This window comes from Populus trichocarpa, chromosome 7, assembly GCF_000002775.5.
Source record: "Populus trichocarpa isolate Nisqually-1 chromosome 7, P.trichocarpa_v4.1, whole genome shotgun sequence".
Classification (NCBI taxonomy): domain Eukaryota; kingdom Viridiplantae; phylum Streptophyta; class Magnoliopsida; order Malpighiales; family Salicaceae; genus Populus; species Populus trichocarpa.
This window is the reverse complement of record NC_037291.2, coordinates 15373664-15392423: the sequence shown is the minus strand read 5'-3', so window position 1 is coordinate 15392423 and position 18760 is coordinate 15373664. Positions and strand designations below refer to the sequence as shown.

The window sequence follows — 18760 nt, the reverse complement described above, 5'->3', positions numbered from 1 at the left end:
TTGCATAAAGCCCATAACTTTATATTTGTTTGCTCTTTCTTTCGGGGCTTGAGAGAAAAACTACATTACCATTTTCTTTTTCTGAAGAGGAGCTGCTGCAAAGAGCAAGAGCGACAAGAAGAATAAGAATGGGAGAGATAAAAGAAGGGAAAGTGAGTGGATTGATACCAAGGAATGAGGGTTTTGCAGTTCATTATCCAGGTTATCCTTCTTCAACATCTCGAGCTATCCAAACTCTTGGAGGAACTGAATCAATTCTCAAGGTACTTAAACAAACAAGCTCCAAGTCCCAATGACAGCCCTTTATTTTTCAGCTTTTCTTATGTGTTATTAGTGATTAATTTTAGTAGTTAATTTTTTGAATTTGGAATATTAGGCTCGTAGTTCACAATCTAATACGTTGGAACTGTATTTTCGCCCTGAGGATCCATACTCACATCCTGTGTCAGGAGAGCTTCGTTCTTGTCACAGTATGTTATTGAAAATTACTAAAAAGAAGAAGTCAAGTCCCATTAATGATGCAAAGCAAGAAACAGATGAGTTTCATGCTGATATTGTTGCTAGAATACCAGAGGCATATTACTTTGAGGGTTAGTATGGAACTGTCTTCTTTTATGTTTTTTTATTGAATAAGGGATAAAGTTTGATTCTTGCTTTGGGGTTCTTTCTCTTTTGGAATTTTTTGTAGGAATGGCAGATTACGAGCATGTTGTTCCAGTTCATGCTGATGTTGGCAGGAAGAGATGGAAGAATTGTAGTGAGATGAAGGAACCATATTTTCAAAGCAATTGTTTTTTGTATAGTGTTTACATTTGTATATAAAACCGGGAATTTTTTTGTTTTGGTATACTGTTTGTTTGATTTTGTAGAAAAACCTGGTCTAATGGATTTGGGTCCGGATGATGTGATGATGCTACCGCCTCCACTTTTTTCACTCAAAGACGTGCCAGAAAATATTGTGTAAGAAGCTCTGTTTCTGAATGCTTTTGCCCATGTTGTTTATATGATGTTCTGACTTTGTAATCAAATTTTTAATGGAGGGCTTTGATTACGGTGCCAAGAAGGAGGAACAACAAATGCTGTTAGAGGGGATTGATAAGTGTTTCTTTTGGAATCTAGATTGCCAAATAATTGTAGGATTGATTTTAGTTTTCATGTCTTCAGGTTAAGACCACCATCAACATCAAGTTCAAGAAAGAAACAAGATGAACTTCCAGAAACTCATCCCAAGGTATTGAATAAAAATGAATTGGTTTTTCTAGTCATCACTGAACTAAGGTGAGATGTTAATGTGGTTTCATGGCATGTACAGAGATTACAAGATTAGCTTGTATACTCAATTTGTGAGTTAGATCTCATTACATTTACTCTTTGTCAGATCTTACTCACAAAGCATTATGCTAAACTTAACCATTTTCTTACTTTCCATTGTGCAGATGACCTTTGAGCCAGCGCTTGGTATTGATTTTAAGGATGTTGAAGATATCCTGATGTTACATGGCTTTCATTTCATGAGTAATTATGTTTTCATGTCCTTCTTGTCTACAATGATACTTATATTAGAACATTGTTCGGTATCCATGGCCTTTCCATTGCTTTTGAATGTCAAGAGAATAGATAATGTTTTGATTGGGTTAACCACCCTTCTAACGATCTAAGGGGTGGTTTCTAAAATGTTTTGGATTGGATTTATTTCTTTAAATTGTGGTAGGGGAGCTCTTTATGTTTAAGAAGTGTTTCTTGTGTACAGACCACATGTAGTGCATTTCTATTGTGTAGACCTCTTGATGAGTGTTCGTTCCTATTTGTTGAGTTATGGATTATAGTATTATACCCATCAGGCATCAGCAGTAACTACAAAGCATTACAATGAAACCTAACAATGAACTCTTAAAAAATTCAAGTTATATCCTACAAAGTCTTGTTTGTTTTACTTGGCAGCCCTTAGCTTTCATACAGATTCCTAAGGAAATAAATTGGAAGGAATTCATAACAGAAGGCACACCAATGTGGGAGTGGCAGATGGTTGTATCTAAGCTGTTTGAGGAGCAGCCTATATGGCCCAAATATTCACTGATTGAACGCTTGCTTGATAAGAATCTTAAATTTACCTACCAGACACTTAAAAGGTTTCTACCTCTTATTCTGATAATTCTTTGTTGGGTTGCTCGGGGTTGCTTCATTTGGATATTTTCTGGCAAGTAGACAGGTTTGATTTCATGTGAGTAATCACCTTTCATTGGTTTAAACTGGCAGGCTTCTGCTCACAGTCGGGTACTACTTTTCAGGTGGACCATTTCAGAAGTTCTGGATCAGAAAGGGATATGATCCTCGCAAAGATCCCGATTCTCGCAGGTGAGAGATCTTACCTCAACATTCTTTTTGGGTCTTTTCTTGGCTCAGATCCTAATGTTCTTTCTTTTAGTGGCTTTTAAGGAACTGGTCAGTTAGTTTCTTTTGCATGTGAATGGAAGAAGTCTTCATGCTCCTATTAGGCATTAGAAAGGGCGGTTCATTGAGAATCTTGTGTCTTTTGGTTTAGAGATTATGAAAGATGTCTGCCTCCTCAGGATGTGCCATGAATCATGATTAATCATCCCCACAAAGGAACTGCTTGTTCTGTTCTTTTTCATCACCTGAAACAAACTAAACAAGCTTGTTTCCAACATTATAGCAGAGGAAAGATGTACCTTTCTCCAGGAAAACAGTAATTTGGGAAGCACATGATGTTTGTGGGCAATTTTTGTGTGGATATTACTGGTCCAGGTTCAGACTCTTGGGTGTCCATTTACTAGATTTATAGATCAGGTTTACAGCCTTTGGCATTTTATGTCACTTTCCCTTTCCTTCCATGTTTATTGTTGATAGCTTGCAGTTGGTTTTAAATGTGTGGTTAATCCTTTTTCTTTTGGAAGAGAATCTTAAGTATTCTACTGTCATGTCAGAGAAATTTCTCTTCTACGAGAATGAGAACTCGTTATAGTGAGTCGCTCGGAAGAGAACTAAATTTGAAATTCAGTTGCTCTTATGTTCTAGTTTATTTTAACTTGTTGCATGAGTTTCCATATCAGTATGCTTTCTATGCAGTGCTTTTGAAGTGTTTATCTGGATTGGAGAACCATGAAATCTGTGTTCGACATATGCTCATCTATGGTATTTTCTTTAGCAGATATCAAAGCATTGGTTTTCGAGTACCGCCTGAATTAAAAAGTTACTGTGATGCTAACACTGCCAAAGGGTAAGTATTGTTTCACACGTTTACCTTGTATCATAGCCATGCTGAAATTTGGAATAGTTTAATCTATCCCAACTGGAATCATCAAAATTGAAAGGGAAGTCTGTGGCAGTATTTGAAGATAGCTCAAACAATTCAGCTTAATGTAGTGCAATAGTTTGTTGCACCGTTAAACAAGGGACTGGTCTGAGCATGCCAGGGCCAAAATAGTTGTATAAGCAGGGCAGTGGCAGCACCATTTCAGGTGTGCAATTACCTGGCAGATTGAAGCTTCTGATACATTCACAGTGCATCCACTAGCATGTCATTGCATCATTTAGTTCCTGGCCTACCTCAAATCTTTTGATCCCAAAGCTTAATGCCCATTTGGGTGTCTTGTTGCCATTGATGGTATCACAGGGCCTTATAACTCATAGACCAGCTCCTTGGATGCACACCTATGCTGAGCTGTCTACTGGTGTCATACAGACCCTAGGTTCGCTTTTGTAGTTACTTAGAGTCATGAACTAATTTCCCCCTAAGTTATTGAGGCAATGTTTTTACTGCCAGGACCATGGCATTGAGGATGATGGATGATACCACACCTCTTCCTAGAGAATATTATAAGCTTGTGCAAAAGAGTTCTATTGACATCAAATCACTGTCAACAACTAGGCCAACCTCATTCCTATACCAAGGTCTTTGGATTGGCAATGATAGATGCTGCTACTTGAAGCTTATGATATGCCAATTGACATGGTCTCTTTATTGTCCTGTTACCTTTCTAGATCTCTCCACGTGATTTATGTATGTAACTACATGTTTGAGAACTGATATGCACCGTCCACAAGGGGCTCATATCTCCACGCCAAGACTATTTACTTTTTCCATGCCAAAGCTCATCCACATACTGATTGTGCGTCTTTGTGACTTTGCAGCTTGAAGCATAGATGGGAGGATTTATGCAAATTTCGATTTTTTCCTTACAGAAACCAATATTCTTTCCAGGTGTATGAACTTGATGATGATTACATTCAACAAGAGATACAAAAGCCTTCGAAGCAGACAAGTTGCATTGTGAGTTTTTCATGTTGAGCTGTGTTGATATTGATATTATATGTGTTGGCATGTGTGCTTATTTGAGCTTTGAGCATGATAATACAGCAGAACATATTGCACATATATGTATGGTGCTGCATCAAATATCAAAATACACTGCATGTTTCAGTGTTATTCTCTTCCATGTCTAATACAAATCACATAGTAAATTCATCACATTGTACTTGCCAAGATTTGTTATCATAGTGTCCATCTCAATTCTGAACACTGTACCTAAGTTTGTGGCCTTTTACTCTATTTGATCAGGTTGTTAAACCATTAAATAAACAACATGAGCTACCACATAAAGAAATAGAGCTTTTTACAGTATATTTACTTTTACATCTTTGATGGAAAGCGTGCTGGTAGACTGCCATTCCTATACAAAAATCCAAAAGAAATAGCAAATCCTAACAAAGAATCAAATTTCATTCGTCTACTTGGTTCAATTGATCAATCTCTAATGATTGACCATTCATGATGATTTGCTTACATCTGCATGTCTTGGGATGAGGGTAGTTTGGTTATAAATTCATGACTTGTTAACAGGTCATGACAGGGATAAAATTTATCATATGGAGGCAACTTATATACTTTCATGTTTTTATCTAAACTGTTTCTGTAGTTTAATGTTTGTTCGTGTTTAAATATCAAGGATTAATGTAATTTAGTTGGCAGTATGAAACAGGATGGTTATCACCGCATGTGCATTATAGTTTAAGACTTTGTGTAAAGGTGAGGTTCCTATCACTATACCCAGAAACTGGTGCGGAAAAATTTCTCAAAGCTGCTTCTGAGAAATTTATGAAGTCAAAGAGATTATGCATTTACAAAGATGCACCAAAACCTGTTCAGGAGGAGCATCAGCAAACTAATGAAGGTTTAAATTAACTCCTGCGCTTGTTGTTTGTCCAATTTTGCTTTAAATAGTAATATTCATCTTTTATGAAGTTTATCTATTCCGATTTGTTGTGCCATCCTACACTTTTTGAAATAGTCTCATGAGTACGAATCTGTAAGAATTTCAAACCATTATGACCAAAAGTGATTTGAGCTTTTATATTTATCAAACATATAAATAAACAATGGTTTTTCTAGCATGCAATAATTCTCTTTGCTTATTCTTCTTCCTTTCCTCATATTTATTCACTTTTTCTTTTTCTTTCCTTTCATTATTTTGCGCCTTACTCTGAACTCTGGCTGAGCTATCAGTGAAGGTTGTTTTTTGAATGATGCTATAGTTGCAAACTTGCAATAGTTGGCATGAGAGTACTGTAGGAATGTGTGTTTGGCTGTTAAATTCTTTCCTGCTTGGTTCTCAATTCTTTTTAGATCATGAAACCTTTAAAAACAATGAAGCTAGTGAAAATCAAGTTGATGTTGAGGTGGACGAACTCGAATCTGATGATGGTGAAGAGGAATTGGATACATGGAATGGATTTGGTAATCAAATGTCTGCTTTACACATTTTTTGCGCAGTTTCCTTTGATAAAGCATTTTGAAGTTTTTTCTTTTTGTTTGTAGGCTGGTGAGGCTGGCAATATTTCGTTGAATTTTTATTCCTGTATCCTTTTATCATTCCCATCCTTTGTTATGTTTTAAATGTGCACAGAAGAAAAAAAATTTGCAGTAAGTATCTCTCTATAGCAATGTTTTTTTTTATTGAAACCTGCCCTTATATTGTTGCTGCTTTGTGTGTCCTATATATACACACCTGCATCTAGCTATGGAGAACACCTCGACAAGCTATTTGCAACAACTCTTAAATAGTTTCCCATCGATGGACGCCAGTGTTGACAAAAAGCAAGATGGTGAAAGCAGTGATGGGGAATATCAGATATACGAGCAGGATAATGATGAAAATGACCTTGTTAACAACGACGACTGACTGACCTAATCCACAAAGCTCTGTGTACATATGTAGAGGTCTGCTTCCTTCCATTTACTTTTCTTTTTCTCATGCTGTGTTATTTTTGTTTTACTGCTTTCTCTGAGCATTTGCATATTAAAACCAAGTTGTTAACTTTGGCAGTAATCTTGCTTCAAGAGAGGCTTGACCATGTTAGTCTTCTGAAGCCAAACAGTTCTTGTATTGCAGCTCTGTTATGCAAAGCCTTGAATTGAAGTGGTCGTGACCCACTGAAACTCACCTGTAACTATACTACATCTGGATCTTATGAGAAACAATAGTTAAGTTGCTCACCTACAAACGGCAATTTCTTCTGTATTTGTAAGTTGGCATCCAATTTTTATAGTTCATTGATCCAATTATTGGCCATAGAAAACTTAATGGAGTTGAAAAGTTGTCTCAAGGATTTGAATTTCTAATGTAAGAGGACATCTTTCATGTCGAAAATTCTAGACAATTGACATTTGCTTCGCTTGGTATATATGAATCTAGGATGACAACAGTGGAGAATTTTGTATTTTCACTTATTTTCAGGTGATTAGTAATTCCATAACCACGGTGGCTGCCACCACATTTGAGGGGCTTGGCTGTGGTTGTGGTCAGGGTTTACTTTCAAGTTGCAAACTTTCTAAATTGTAAATTTCGAGCAGTTAGCGTTCAGGTCTGCTAAGCAGTTGGATGCTCCCAATTCAGATCCAAAGACACGAGGATCTGTTCAATTGAAATGCTTTCAGTAACACATTCTACGCTCGGATCAATTTGAGACAAAATTGATCAACTCAACTTTGGCCTGTTCACGTCTAGGCAAATCAAGTTAATTAGCTTCGGCTGTTTAAATGGAGACCAATTCGAACAGTCGCTTATGTAAAGAGAGTAGCTTGTCTCCACAAGAACCTTCTCTTCTGCACTAGCAGTTTTCCTGCCATTTATAGCCGGTTTGATTTAGCAGCAACTACCATGGTTCATTTTATTTTTATTCAACAATTTGTTAGATCTACTAAAATTTGGCAAAGGGATGATCGAATAACAGACTTTCCTGCACTATAATAATGCCAACTTCAACAACATGCCATGGGAAAAATCTCAGCAGGAGCTTCCTTTCACTAGATATCCACTTTAAGCTCCCACACCCACAGAAGAGAGATTTCTTGCAAGGAGAAACTATTAACCAACTGACGTTCTTATGTAGCAATATCACAGATGGGCAAGACCCAGAACTACTCAAGTGGAACCCGCATTTAACAGAAACAAGGGAGTCCCATCAACAGACCGTACTGTTATATGTCCCATCTCTTTTTAACACGGAACATTAGTGCTGAAGTTTTGATGTCATCTTGTGGCACTTGCAGCATAAATTGGACCTTCATCTTCATCGGGGCGGTCTTTGCATTGCCACCTTCATCTCCAACCTACAGCATTGAGATTGTGCATTACAAGGTCATATATTAACGCCTCTTGAATTCCGTTACCAAATAAGAAACGTGACTACTTTACATATACTAAGTTGCGAAAAGGGTTATGATCCTCAGTTATTGAATTTCTATTTCCTTCTTCCAAGTATCATGGCATCCTAATTCCTAAAAAGTTACTGACTTTTGAGATGCAATCTTACCATACTTGGCAATGCGACGGTAACATATTATGCTAGTTGTTCATATTCATACTTCAATGTAATTAGTCTTTTTTGGGTGCTAAAGAGCCAAAACTATATACATTAGAAAAATGGACTAAATCTGTAGATCATAAAGGCAAAACTTCAAAAATGCCATGTCAAAACATCAAAGGCACTACCCTCTCTGCTTTAGCCCGTACAACAAGGAGTGGTTATGTAACTACAAATCTTTATAACATAGGGGGAAAATGACAAAATGGTATTATCACTAATCAGAACAAGCTTGCAATGAGTTTAAATTATCATTAAGAGATAGAAGACCCATCAACATTGACTGTCACTGTACGAGTGCAAAAATTGTGACACTTGCCCAATAGGTTGAGGTATAATTACAATTGCAGACAAATAGGAAAAGCAATGGTTGAAAATCTTAATAAATAGGAAAACTTACCCAAAGCGATGCCCAGCCAAGACGCACCTCTGAATCATAACCAGCTTTTAACTTGAAATCCTTCCCATAGGTGTGCTTGTACACAGTACTCCAGTTGTTAGTATCAAAATTGTACCAGTAGCTGCATCACACATTAATACATAACAACCCGCTTAAGAATCTACATTAACATAGATGAATGTCCAAATAAAATGATAATATTAAAATCTGATAAGGAACTTGCACCCTCTCTTCAATTCCCTGAAAAACAGTCAATCGAGCTACATCGCAAGTCTGCGGATTGGGATAAGTTACTAGGGTGTGTTCTCCCCTTCTCCACTAACTGGAAAGACAGACATTTATCCCTCTTAAAAACAAGAAACTATTGAGGATGACTACGGTCATGCATTCATTTATAGGAGCGATACAAATCTTGGACATGCATCATCCAAGTTAACACATTTGTCAAAAGGACATATAACACGAGACATGAAACAAGGACTTCAGAGTATGGAGAGAGAAAGAGAGGATACTCCTCCCCTGGATTTGGATAAAGTGTATAGAGATTGTACCTCAACTTATTCGAAGGAGTGAACCGACGCTTGAATGCAAATGATAAAGCATTTGAAGGCAGTGAAATGCTAGGGATAATGGAAAGTGCCTCATCCTGCAATGAATTCAAAACTCTTCAGCATATCCTATATAAAGGCACTATAAAGACACCGAAACACCACATAAAGCATGTAATCAATCCAGAAAGAGCCATGAGACCACCTGGGCAAAAATAACTCATTTGCATAATCCAAAATCCATTCAAAAATTATATTCATTGTACAAGTATAGATATCAGGGACCAGTACGAGAGGATGCCCGGGCAATTAATCGGACAACACATGCAAAAACGATCTTAGTGAAATATAGCCTTACCTTGTAGCAGTATTTCAGTTTCAAATCTTCATCACTAAATTGAGCAGTGCAGAGGCCATTCATTAACTGACTTTTGACAACACCACTAACTGACAATGTTCTCCTTAGTTCCTCCTCTTCTTTCTCCTCCAATGAAACTTCACCAAGCGGGAATTTTAGGGTTGCCCTCGGCTGCAACAACAGGAAGACCATATATGTGAACAAAAGGAGGGGGAAAAAAATACAAAAAGAGACCATCTTTTATTTTCTCCTCCAACCCCAATCAATATCCCAAAGCCACAAGCCAAAATTCCCCAGTGAGTCGCCAGAAAACAAGTAAGAACAAACTTTTGAATCCCCTAAAAGTTCCCAACTTTGAAAATGTTACACTGTTTAACAATAACATGAATGAAAAATGGTGGAGCTTAGTACTTACCACTCCAACAGTTGGAACAGGAGATGAAATTTCAAGTGCATAACCAGGATCACCCAAGTCAGCAACCATAGCCACCTCTCCTTGCTGTGCCTACAAACAACAACAACCCATGTCAAAAAATAAAAAAATAAAAAGAAAGGAACCACCATGGAAGAAACAAAGTTGAAGTGAAAAAATTGGACCTTGACATCATGGGCAGCCTTAAAATGCAAATTAGGACCAAGATCAAAAGAACCCTTAACAAGGGCATTATCTTCTTCAAGGTCATAATGAATGGAGAGTAGTTTGGAAGTGAAAGCAAACTGGGGTTGAGAGAGTTCACCCTTGTTGTTGTTTTGAAAAGAAAGTTTGAACTTTGCAAAGCTATCAAGGAGCTTACAGGAAACTTTGTGGAAGAACAAAGAAGAGTCACTGTCAAACTCAGAGGTCACTCTAAGTTTTGGTCTTTTTGAAAGTAAACAAGTTTTACATGATCGTGGAGGAGGAGGTGGAGGTGGAGGTGGGTCTGTATGTGGGATCGGTGGGACCATGTGGTTAGGGCTTGGTGGAAGAGGAGGGGGAGGAGAAGATTCAGCCATTGTAGTGGTGGTGGTTAGGGTGATTGATATTTGATTCTCTCCCACTTTTTTTTTTAGAGAGAGAGAGAGAGAGAACAGGAAATCCCTGTGGGAATTTTTGGATTTTTAAGGCGGAAATTTAGATGGGGGAGCTTGTGGATTTTGATTTGATTTTGGGAGATCAATAAAAAATTGAAATTTTCTTTGTATGAACTTAGTTGATCTCCATGATTAAGTAATGTTGTGCTTTGCTTCATATAGTTTAAATCTTTTCAATAACATTGGATTGTTTAAAAGATTCTAATATGCAATCTTTAGTTATTAGATAAGTTAACAATACTTAATATAATATATAGTTACATAAAGGATATGTTATTTGCAAAAATAAAATTGAAAATAATTTTTTGTTATCTCAATCCTTACAACTAAATATATTTTTATTATTTATATTTTTTTATATTGAGATAAAATAATTAATTCATAAAAAGAAAAAATTTGATTGTATCAAAATTACGAGGCAACAAAGATTTTAGTTTATTATGGATAAGCACACTATTGCTAACATAATAATCTCTATGTTTTATTAGAAATTAAAATTAAAATTAAATTATCTACCTATATAAAATGAAATATCATTTTTTTAAAGCAAATTCAAGATGGAATATAAAAGCAACTAGGTTGGTGACCTACATAAAGAAGTAGGCAGACTAAATTTTTTTTTCAAAGTGAAATAAAATGTTTAGGTGACTATAATATTTTTTTAAAAAATAAGAGAAATCTAAAAGTCATATTATTGGTTTTATTGGATTCAATAACCTTGATTAAATTTATGATATGATAAAAATAGACGACAACAATAACAACAAATAAATAAATAAAAAATGGTCTGGATCAAGTTAGGTCAACATGTTAAATTCATGATCTGACTGAAATTGAGATAACATTATAGAATGATGAAATTATAAAAAAATTAATTGTAAAAAAGGATCTGAAAAAAAACCCGGTCTAATTTTTCAAACTCGTGACTTGGGTCTTAAGATCGAAATCATCTCATTGAAGGTAAATCTGAAAAAACTATAAAGTCAAATTCCGTAACAAAATTCCAATCTATAAAATGTTGAGGGATGAAATCGAAAAAGAAAATTCCAACAAAAAAAAAAGATTAAAAACTAAAATAATAAAAATTAAAAGAATAATGATTAAATCTAGTATAAATTAAAATGAAATAAAATATTAAGGGATGCAATTGAAAAAATAATTCAATGAAGAGAATGATATAAAAATTTAAGGGGTGGAATTGGAAAGATAATTCAATTAAAAGAATAATTAAAAAAAAATAACAATCAAAATAATGTGACCAAATTTAGAAGGGAAAAGAAAATCAGAGGAGGATTAAAACAAATTGAAAGAGAATTCCAATTCTATGAATTATTTAAAATAAAATAAATAATAATAAAAAGAATAAGGACCAAAATTAGAAGAAAAACAAATCAAAGGTTTGCTTTGAAAATATGCAAGGAGGGCACTAAAATCAAGGAAGAGAGAGGAAAGAAGGAAGGGAAAAAAATGTTTATCGACGCAAAACCCAATAACTTTTAGCTGCATGCGCCGCCTAGAAATGAAAATAACGTCGCGAGGATCAAAAAGTCATCGTGGAAGCCAATGTTTGGTCGTTGGATGATGTTATATGCACTGTCTGAAAAGTACAAACGTTCCTATATGCATCATGGTCTACCTATGCAACCCATCTTTTAACATTAAATAATATTTTATTTATGCTAAGAAAACTAAATTACTCATAATTAGACATAATAATAACATAAAAACCAAAAGAAGAAGATATATAATAAAAAAAACCTAATCGTAGTTAAAGACAATTGGAAGTCAAAGGCATTGTGATCATTTTACTATACTTTTAAAATGAAAGTCAAAATATAATGTATGCCAGTGCATTATTATTATTATTGCTTCAAAGGGTATATTAATCATTTTATTATATATAAATTAACAAAAAAACCACTATACCCCATTGCGAATGTCAATTGTGTATTTGTTCATGGGGACAAAATCATAAATTTATTATTTAAATCCACAATATCAATAAATCCAGAGCTATAATAAATTTGCCACAGTGAAAATCACTACCCCTCTTACTTTCTCTTAATTGATCAATGTTATTAGTCCTAAAACAATGATGGTGGAAAAACTAAAAACGTTAGAGCCGAAGTAGAAGATTTCTGAAGGATAAAAATAAAATGTAGTTTAGAATTTAGATTACCCAAAAAGCTATCGACAAAATAACTGATTGGCCCATGCAGGTTTCGAACCTGCGACCTTCGCGTTATTAGCACGACGCTCTAACCAACTGAGCTAATAGGCCATTACAACACGTTTCGGTGACAAAATGTATTGTATTATAAAACCAAATTCTGCAAGCATTCCGAGCTTATCGCCTTCTTTCGTGCTTTTTCATGAAGCAAATGCAATGGTCATTTTGTTGGGTGTTCATGAAAAAGTGGGTATTCTTGCTGACTTCAACCACTGTGTTCTGCTCTCCATCAGATTCCTGCAATCACGCACGTGATTGCTTTGGATTTTCGAAGCTTACCCTTGACATGCTTTAGTTTTGGTTTCGGAGATTGGTTCTGACAGCCTTTCCAGTCTCCTTCTTCGCAAGGAAAACGGTAGGGTAAAATACTGCCCCACTAATAAGCCTCCTCCAGGCTAGCTCGTGCAAAACACAGTTCAGTTCCTGGTTCCAATAATTTGCCTAGAATCATAGAAAAGAGATGGAAGGAAGAGGGAGAACAGGTATTGATAGCACAATTTTGTTTGATATTTGGAGTTTCGCATTTATCTATAAGAATTAGTTACTCCCCCCAACAAGGGTTTTGTTCCTTTTCACTTCGACATCATGCAAAGCTAAAACTTAACGAAAGGAAAAAAAAGAAAAACTGTTTTTAGAGCATCCATGCCCATATGCAAGATACCAACATGAAAGAAATACCAGACCCTTGTGTAGCAAAATTAACCCTTGATCCTGAACAAGCTACTACTACAGATGGACAAGCCTTTCTAAAACCCCTGCCATCTACACCATATATAGAAGACCACTCACTTCCCCCCACCCCCAACATAAACTTACAAGCACATCTATTAGAACCAAAACTGAACTCTGTAGAAATACCAAGTCATGCGATATTATTAACAGCAGCCGGCTTCCCTCGACCCATTGCAAATCCTCTAGTGCCATCTGGCATCCGTGGCCCTGGAGGTTGCTTGGCCATTGCTGGATGCTCGCCAATAACTGGATTATTTGAAGGGGAAGTTCCCAGATGATTTCCACGGTTATTGTGATGGTTGTTATGATGGTATTGACCTCGCCCACGTCCCTTGCCCCTCCCCCGGTTACGCCCTTTTCTCTGCGCACCTTCCTTGTCATTGGCATGATCCTCTCCCTGCTAAAGTACAAGGATGTCAGTTCACCAAGTGCTGAAAATGTCATTTTGTGAGACAATAAAATAAGGATGCTTTCAAAGACTTGAAAATGAAAGCAATTGTTTTTCATGTATTTTTTTGTCAGCAGAAAAATTACAAAATCTAGGATGCTGGCAGTTCTGTTGGATAATGCATGTATCATCATAACATAAACATTCCTTTGTTATCCCAAAGACTGGTAGCTTTTTCATCTCAAATCAGCCTTCTCCCCTCTTTTTGACCTCATGGGATGACACGAGAAAAACCAATTCAACCCCCCTAATTCTTTTCCTAATCATAAATTTTATTGCCACTATTAATCAAGCTTCCTACTCTATTTGGTATATATAGTGAAACAGAAAGCAAAATCAAACAAGTCCAGATTCTAATTGTCCAATAACACAAAGCCTATACCATGTCAGTCCCAACTGGCCAAGCAAAATGATATTTCTGTAGAAAATGATTTTCAAAATCATGCATGTTCACATTCAATGGAATTTTGCTAACACTCACAGAATGCTCATGTGAATGGGCATCATGCTGCTGGGACAGATCTTCTGTCTGTTTATCATTCGGCATTTGCTCAGTTGCAGAAATCTCATCTTCCTCTGAATGCCCTTGACCATCATGCCCCTTCTTGCCTCGTGCCTGAGTGGATTTTGACTAATGATGGAAGAAACAACCACAAATCAAGGGACTAAGCTAACTCCAAAAACATAATTAAAAAATTGCAAATCATTAACTGAAATTGGCAGAACTTTATCGTCGCATCCAAAAGTGCACATCATGACTCATGAAACCATGTCATCCTACAGTGGGTAGGCATTGGTTGACAGGGCTGGAGGAAACAAGAGTGAATTTAAAACCTTTACCACACAGGATATTTGAACTGCCAATACCATTAAATGGAGACTCAAGGGTTTTAACACCCACCAAGGTTGCGTACAGAGTATTACATATATGACACCCATTCCTATTTTCACCGCACTCTTTTAGAATACTTAGCTATTCCAGAAATTATTCTCCCACTCTCAATCTATCTAATATGAATCATAAACCTTTCATCATACTTTCATTGACTTTAATGGTTCAGAACCAAATTTCAATAGGTTATTTCATCAACTTTAATGGTTCAGAACCAAATTTGCAAAGGTTAGAATTCACAAGCATGCAATACTCCATTTAAGAACTATTTTATTAGCACTGGCTTCCTAACTATCATATACGAAGATTTATCAAATCAAGGTGAGATGAAACTTATAAGTTGGTATCTCTAGCATTATTCTTTAGAAATACAGAGCAGGAAGAAAAAAAGACATGAAAGGAAGAAAGATGAAGACAATGTTTTCGTATATACCCCACGCTTGAGCATTAACCGAACCCTAAGACCACTCCTCCAGTTTCCCTCATCGTTTAGCTCAGCAACCTACATAATAGCATGTGCACTTGATTAGTGCAGTGAGAAATTGATGTTGGGAAAGCACACCTAAGCAAATCATGAAAAAAACAAACTACTTACTGCTTTCTCAGCAATCTCAATGGTCTCATATTCCACAAATGCATGCAACTGCAAACGATACAAGGAGTTTAAATTTTATGATTTTCATGTTTAGATGACAAAAATAATCAAGAAAAGGTTAAAAGAACCAGCTATCTGTTAAAAATAATTGATGAATGGAAAACAAAAAACGAAAGCATTAACAGTCAGAGCAAAGCATATGCATCTTCCTTTGGCAGGTAGGCCATTCTGTAATACATCTCTTGAGAAAACTACAAACTTAAAGGTTAATTCTTAATAGTTATACTAACCATAACCTTGTGCTGGCAACAACCGATAAGCAAACATGCAAGACCAGATACCAGGTGGCTATTCCTCTAGGTCTTTTTTTTTTTCTAGGTTATTTTAATAGCTTTTATTTATAATGTTTTGAAATCATGTTACATTCCGCATCTTTTCTTAATGTAAATCTTTTTCTAACCTTTTCTGTTTATTGTCTTGCAACTCAAATAATAAATTGTTTATCTCACCAAGAGATAGAAACGCATGATGATGTTGATAAGGATTACAGGTATGCAAAACATAACTGATGCCTAGGCATGCATGCATATGTACCTTGTTACTGAAATGCATCCCATCAGCTTTTGCAGATCTAGATGCTGAAGAAGCACCACCACCAGAAGTTTGAGGTGGACAGGTACGAATTGTCTTCACACTGAAAAAGGAAAGGTTAACAGTATGAAATGTCTAATATTAATATATTATATCTGGCATGCTTTAAGTAAAAGGCGAAACCATCCAATTAAATATCATTATGAACAGAAATGATCTCGGCACCTCCCAACAGCAGAAAATATCTTCATGAGGTTTTGGTGGCAATGATCCTCAGGTAAATTTTCAGCAACAACTATACGAGACTAGAGATCAAGGAAAATGTTAGAAACAAAACCACAACTTTTCTCTCTCTAAACTATGAATAAAGAACAAAATACAAACTTTCATGCATTCTGCCAAAGACAAAAGGAATTGCCAACAATGATGCCACCTAACAAAAGATAGTGGGGAAAAGAAAACACACTTGCAACTCCTCAACATCTGAATCAGTTAGGGGATGCTGGCGCCTTACTTTCTTTCCATCGTCACTAACTACCTGGAGGATGTACTTACAGCGAGGTCAACAAAAACAACTGGAAGAAGTTGTGCCAACAAATAGGATTAAGGATGATGAAAGCAATCACGAGAATTGTCTATGAAAGAGCTTACAAGCTTTGTTGAGTTCCGCAGAATGTTAGCAAGCTGAGAATTACTGTTTATGGCAGCTTTAACCTTCTTAAAGGAAGCAACAACAGATATTGGCACTGTATTAAAGCAAACAAGGACTTAAAATGGATATGCGATAATTGATATAACAACAATTCAGACAAAAATTCTGAAATAACAGTTGGGTAAACAATGTAGCTTCTAATAGTATAAGACTCTTGCTTAATTTTATGTTTCTAAGAGTTACTTAGGAAAAAAGAGGGAAAAAACTACTTCTTTGGAGATGCATGGACAAACTGCATGGATACAATTCACAAAGAACTTCAACAAAACCACAATTTCATTATTTCTTGATTCTAACCTTAATAAATAGCTACATTTACAACTTATCATAGCTGGTTATCAAAGGGTTGTTTATCCAATTGTCATCATAGCTACATTTCCAAAAACAAGACGTACTCTCCAAATCATTATAAAGAGATCAAAATAAAAAGAAAGTAGTACTAGGCACAACTTTAAAAAATAATTGAGTGAGAAGTAGATAATGATAACATTGCACTGAAACTATACCATATAGAAGCACTAAACAACAGAAGTTAAAAAAACCTTACCATATCCTTCAGGATCTTTGGTAATAAACCTCATAAGATGATCAGTAGTGGCCAGGTTCAAATCACTGAAATAGTACTCCACCTGCAAATAGTTATGAGTGAATGCCAAACCAAAAAGAAAGACAGTTATTTACAGTACTAAACATGAAACCATAGGTTTCTTAAATCATGTTTCTAACACTTCAATTCATCCTATTGTCTGCCCACTACCTCTCTCATTATTCCTTCCTAGTACTACAATTTACCCCATGTATCTATTAGTGACTATCAAACAAACCCAATTCATCAACAATCTAACTAGATTATTTGGCAGCACTTAGTGTGTGTTTGGTAATGTGGGTCAGGTGCTTTTGCAAGAATGTATCAATCTGATGCTTTTTTGGGTGCTTTTCGCATATCAAAACCATCCAAAAGCATCCAGTTTGAAGCTTTACAACCCAAATGAACCTCGAAAAACACCATCAAAAGCAGCCAAAATGCAATACCGAATAGAGCTTTACTCCAGTACATTGTAAACTAGGTTCGTGATGATTCTGTTTTTCATGTTCACAATAAGCACAATATTCAAGACTTCTACCATATCCAATAGCATTGTAATTACATCTTAAGTCCCCATTATTTGCAAAAATCAATAAGAATAACTTGAAATTTCTTTTCATATAATCTAAGCTCAACTTAATTAAATCAGTGAACTTAAGTACAAACCCTAAATTTGAAGAAAGAAAAACAAATTCGACAACTTGAAAACTACCTGATTTAAGAGCTTATTCATAGCTTCATCACTTTTACTGTCACTCTTTGAGGCATGATCCGAAGAAGCAGCTGCATCCTTATTCCCAATAACCTCGACCTCTTCGTCAGAGTGCTGCTGCACCTTTTTAGAATTATGCTGTTGATGATGCTGGTTATGATTCCGAACAGGAACATACTGTTGGTGCTGATTATGATGCTGCTGGTGGTTGTGAAGGTGGTTATGGCTGTTGTGATGGTGGTTATGGTGGTGGGGGTGGTTTTGGACGGGGATGACGTGAGGCAAATGTACAGGGCTATGAATCGGAACATGAAACGGGGAAGGTGGTGGATACATATGCATCATAGCGGCGGGAGGAGGCGGAGGAGGAGGGATCACGGTCATTCGTGGTGGAGGTTGAGGCTGAGATTGGGGGCGCGTGGGGACAAAGGCTGGAGCTTGCGCGTTGAGTTTACTGAAGGACACGTTACGAGAAAGCGAAGGACCAGAAGAAGAAGAAGAAGAGGATTGATCTAGGGATTCAGGTACAGATTCTACTATCGCTACCACTTCTTCTTCTTCTTCTTCTTGATTTTGTTGTGCCATTTCTATTTGATTTAGGGTTTTTTTCAATTTTTTATTTTAGGGATTGGATGGATCTAGTGCTTTTAATTTTAATTTTTTCGGGGGAGGTGGGGCCCTGGGGAGGGGGGAGGTGGGCGGAGGAGGTAGCACCGGGGAGGGAAGACAATGGAGAGGTTTTCTCGGCTTCATTGCTTCATCTCCTTCCTTTTTTATACAGCCCGCTCACTCACTTATTATGCCGAAACTTTACTTTAGTCCCTATACTATTATATTATTTAATTTAAGCCTTAAATCTATTTTATTATTATTCTTATCTATTTTGACGAAAATGTAATAAACATTGGACAATGTCATCCCGTTATCCGTCCAGTGTTAATAGTAATAAAAACATTCTCAAGTTGTCTAGATTAAGTTTAGGGTAAAATTGATAAAACCAA

General features: G+C 36.2%; 3 protein-coding genes and 1 non-coding gene across 5 annotated transcripts; 1 reads left to right on the top strand and 3 right to left on the bottom strand.

The window, feature by feature from the left end:
• The first annotated feature begins 32 nt into the window (after positions 1–32).
• Positions 33–6744, top strand: LOC7465611 (uncharacterized). Its single transcript, XM_052454552.1, has 15 exons — positions 33–263; positions 377–590; positions 689–757; positions 870–960; positions 1165–1231; positions 1437–1483; positions 1959–2129; positions 2257–2355; positions 3170–3238; positions 3785–3973; positions 4153–4291; positions 5048–5192; positions 5645–5755; positions 5837–6238; positions 6345–6744. The coding sequence occupies exons 1-14, from the start codon at positions 129–131 to the stop codon at positions 5842–5844; spliced, it is 1554 nt and encodes a 517-aa protein (XP_052310512.1). The 5' UTR covers positions 33–128; the 3' UTR covers positions 5845–6238; positions 6345–6744.
• A 493-nt stretch (positions 6745–7237) lies between these two features.
• LOC7459924 (outer envelope pore protein 37, chloroplastic) lies at positions 7238–10383 on the bottom strand. The gene is made up of 6 exons (XM_002310346.4): positions 9788–10383; positions 9606–9695; positions 9191–9361; positions 8836–8930; positions 8285–8405; positions 7238–7630 (listed from the first exon to the last, which is right to left on the bottom strand). The coding sequence occupies exons 1-6, from the start codon at positions 10181–10183 to the stop codon at positions 7499–7501; spliced, it is 1005 nt and encodes a 334-aa protein (XP_002310382.3). The 5' UTR covers positions 10184–10383; the 3' UTR covers positions 7238–7498.
• A 2085-nt stretch (positions 10384–12468) lies between these two features.
• Positions 12469–12542, bottom strand: TRNAI-AAU (transfer RNA isoleucine (anticodon AAU)). Its single transcript has one exon. It is a non-coding gene; the product is annotated as a tRNA-Ile (tRNA).
• A 434-nt stretch (positions 12543–12976) lies between these two features.
• LOC7465612 (la-related protein 6B) lies at positions 12977–18490 on the bottom strand. Of its 2 annotated transcripts, none has more exons than XM_006380189.3 (10): positions 17760–18490; positions 17009–17090; positions 16401–16495; positions 16216–16287; positions 15975–16054; positions 15753–15852; positions 15159–15206; positions 14997–15065; positions 14153–14302; positions 12977–13620 (listed from the first exon to the last, which is right to left on the bottom strand). In XM_006380189.3, the coding sequence occupies exons 1-10, from the start codon at positions 18342–18344 to the stop codon at positions 13354–13356; spliced, it is 1548 nt and encodes a 515-aa protein (XP_006380251.3). In that variant the 5' UTR covers positions 18345–18490; the 3' UTR covers positions 12977–13353. The 2 variants fall into 2 exon arrangements, with proteins under 2 accessions (XP_006380251.3, XP_002310383.4); XM_002310347.4 differs by having other exon boundaries at positions 12977–13623; positions 17760–18488.
• Positions 18491–18760: the final 270 nt, after the last annotated feature.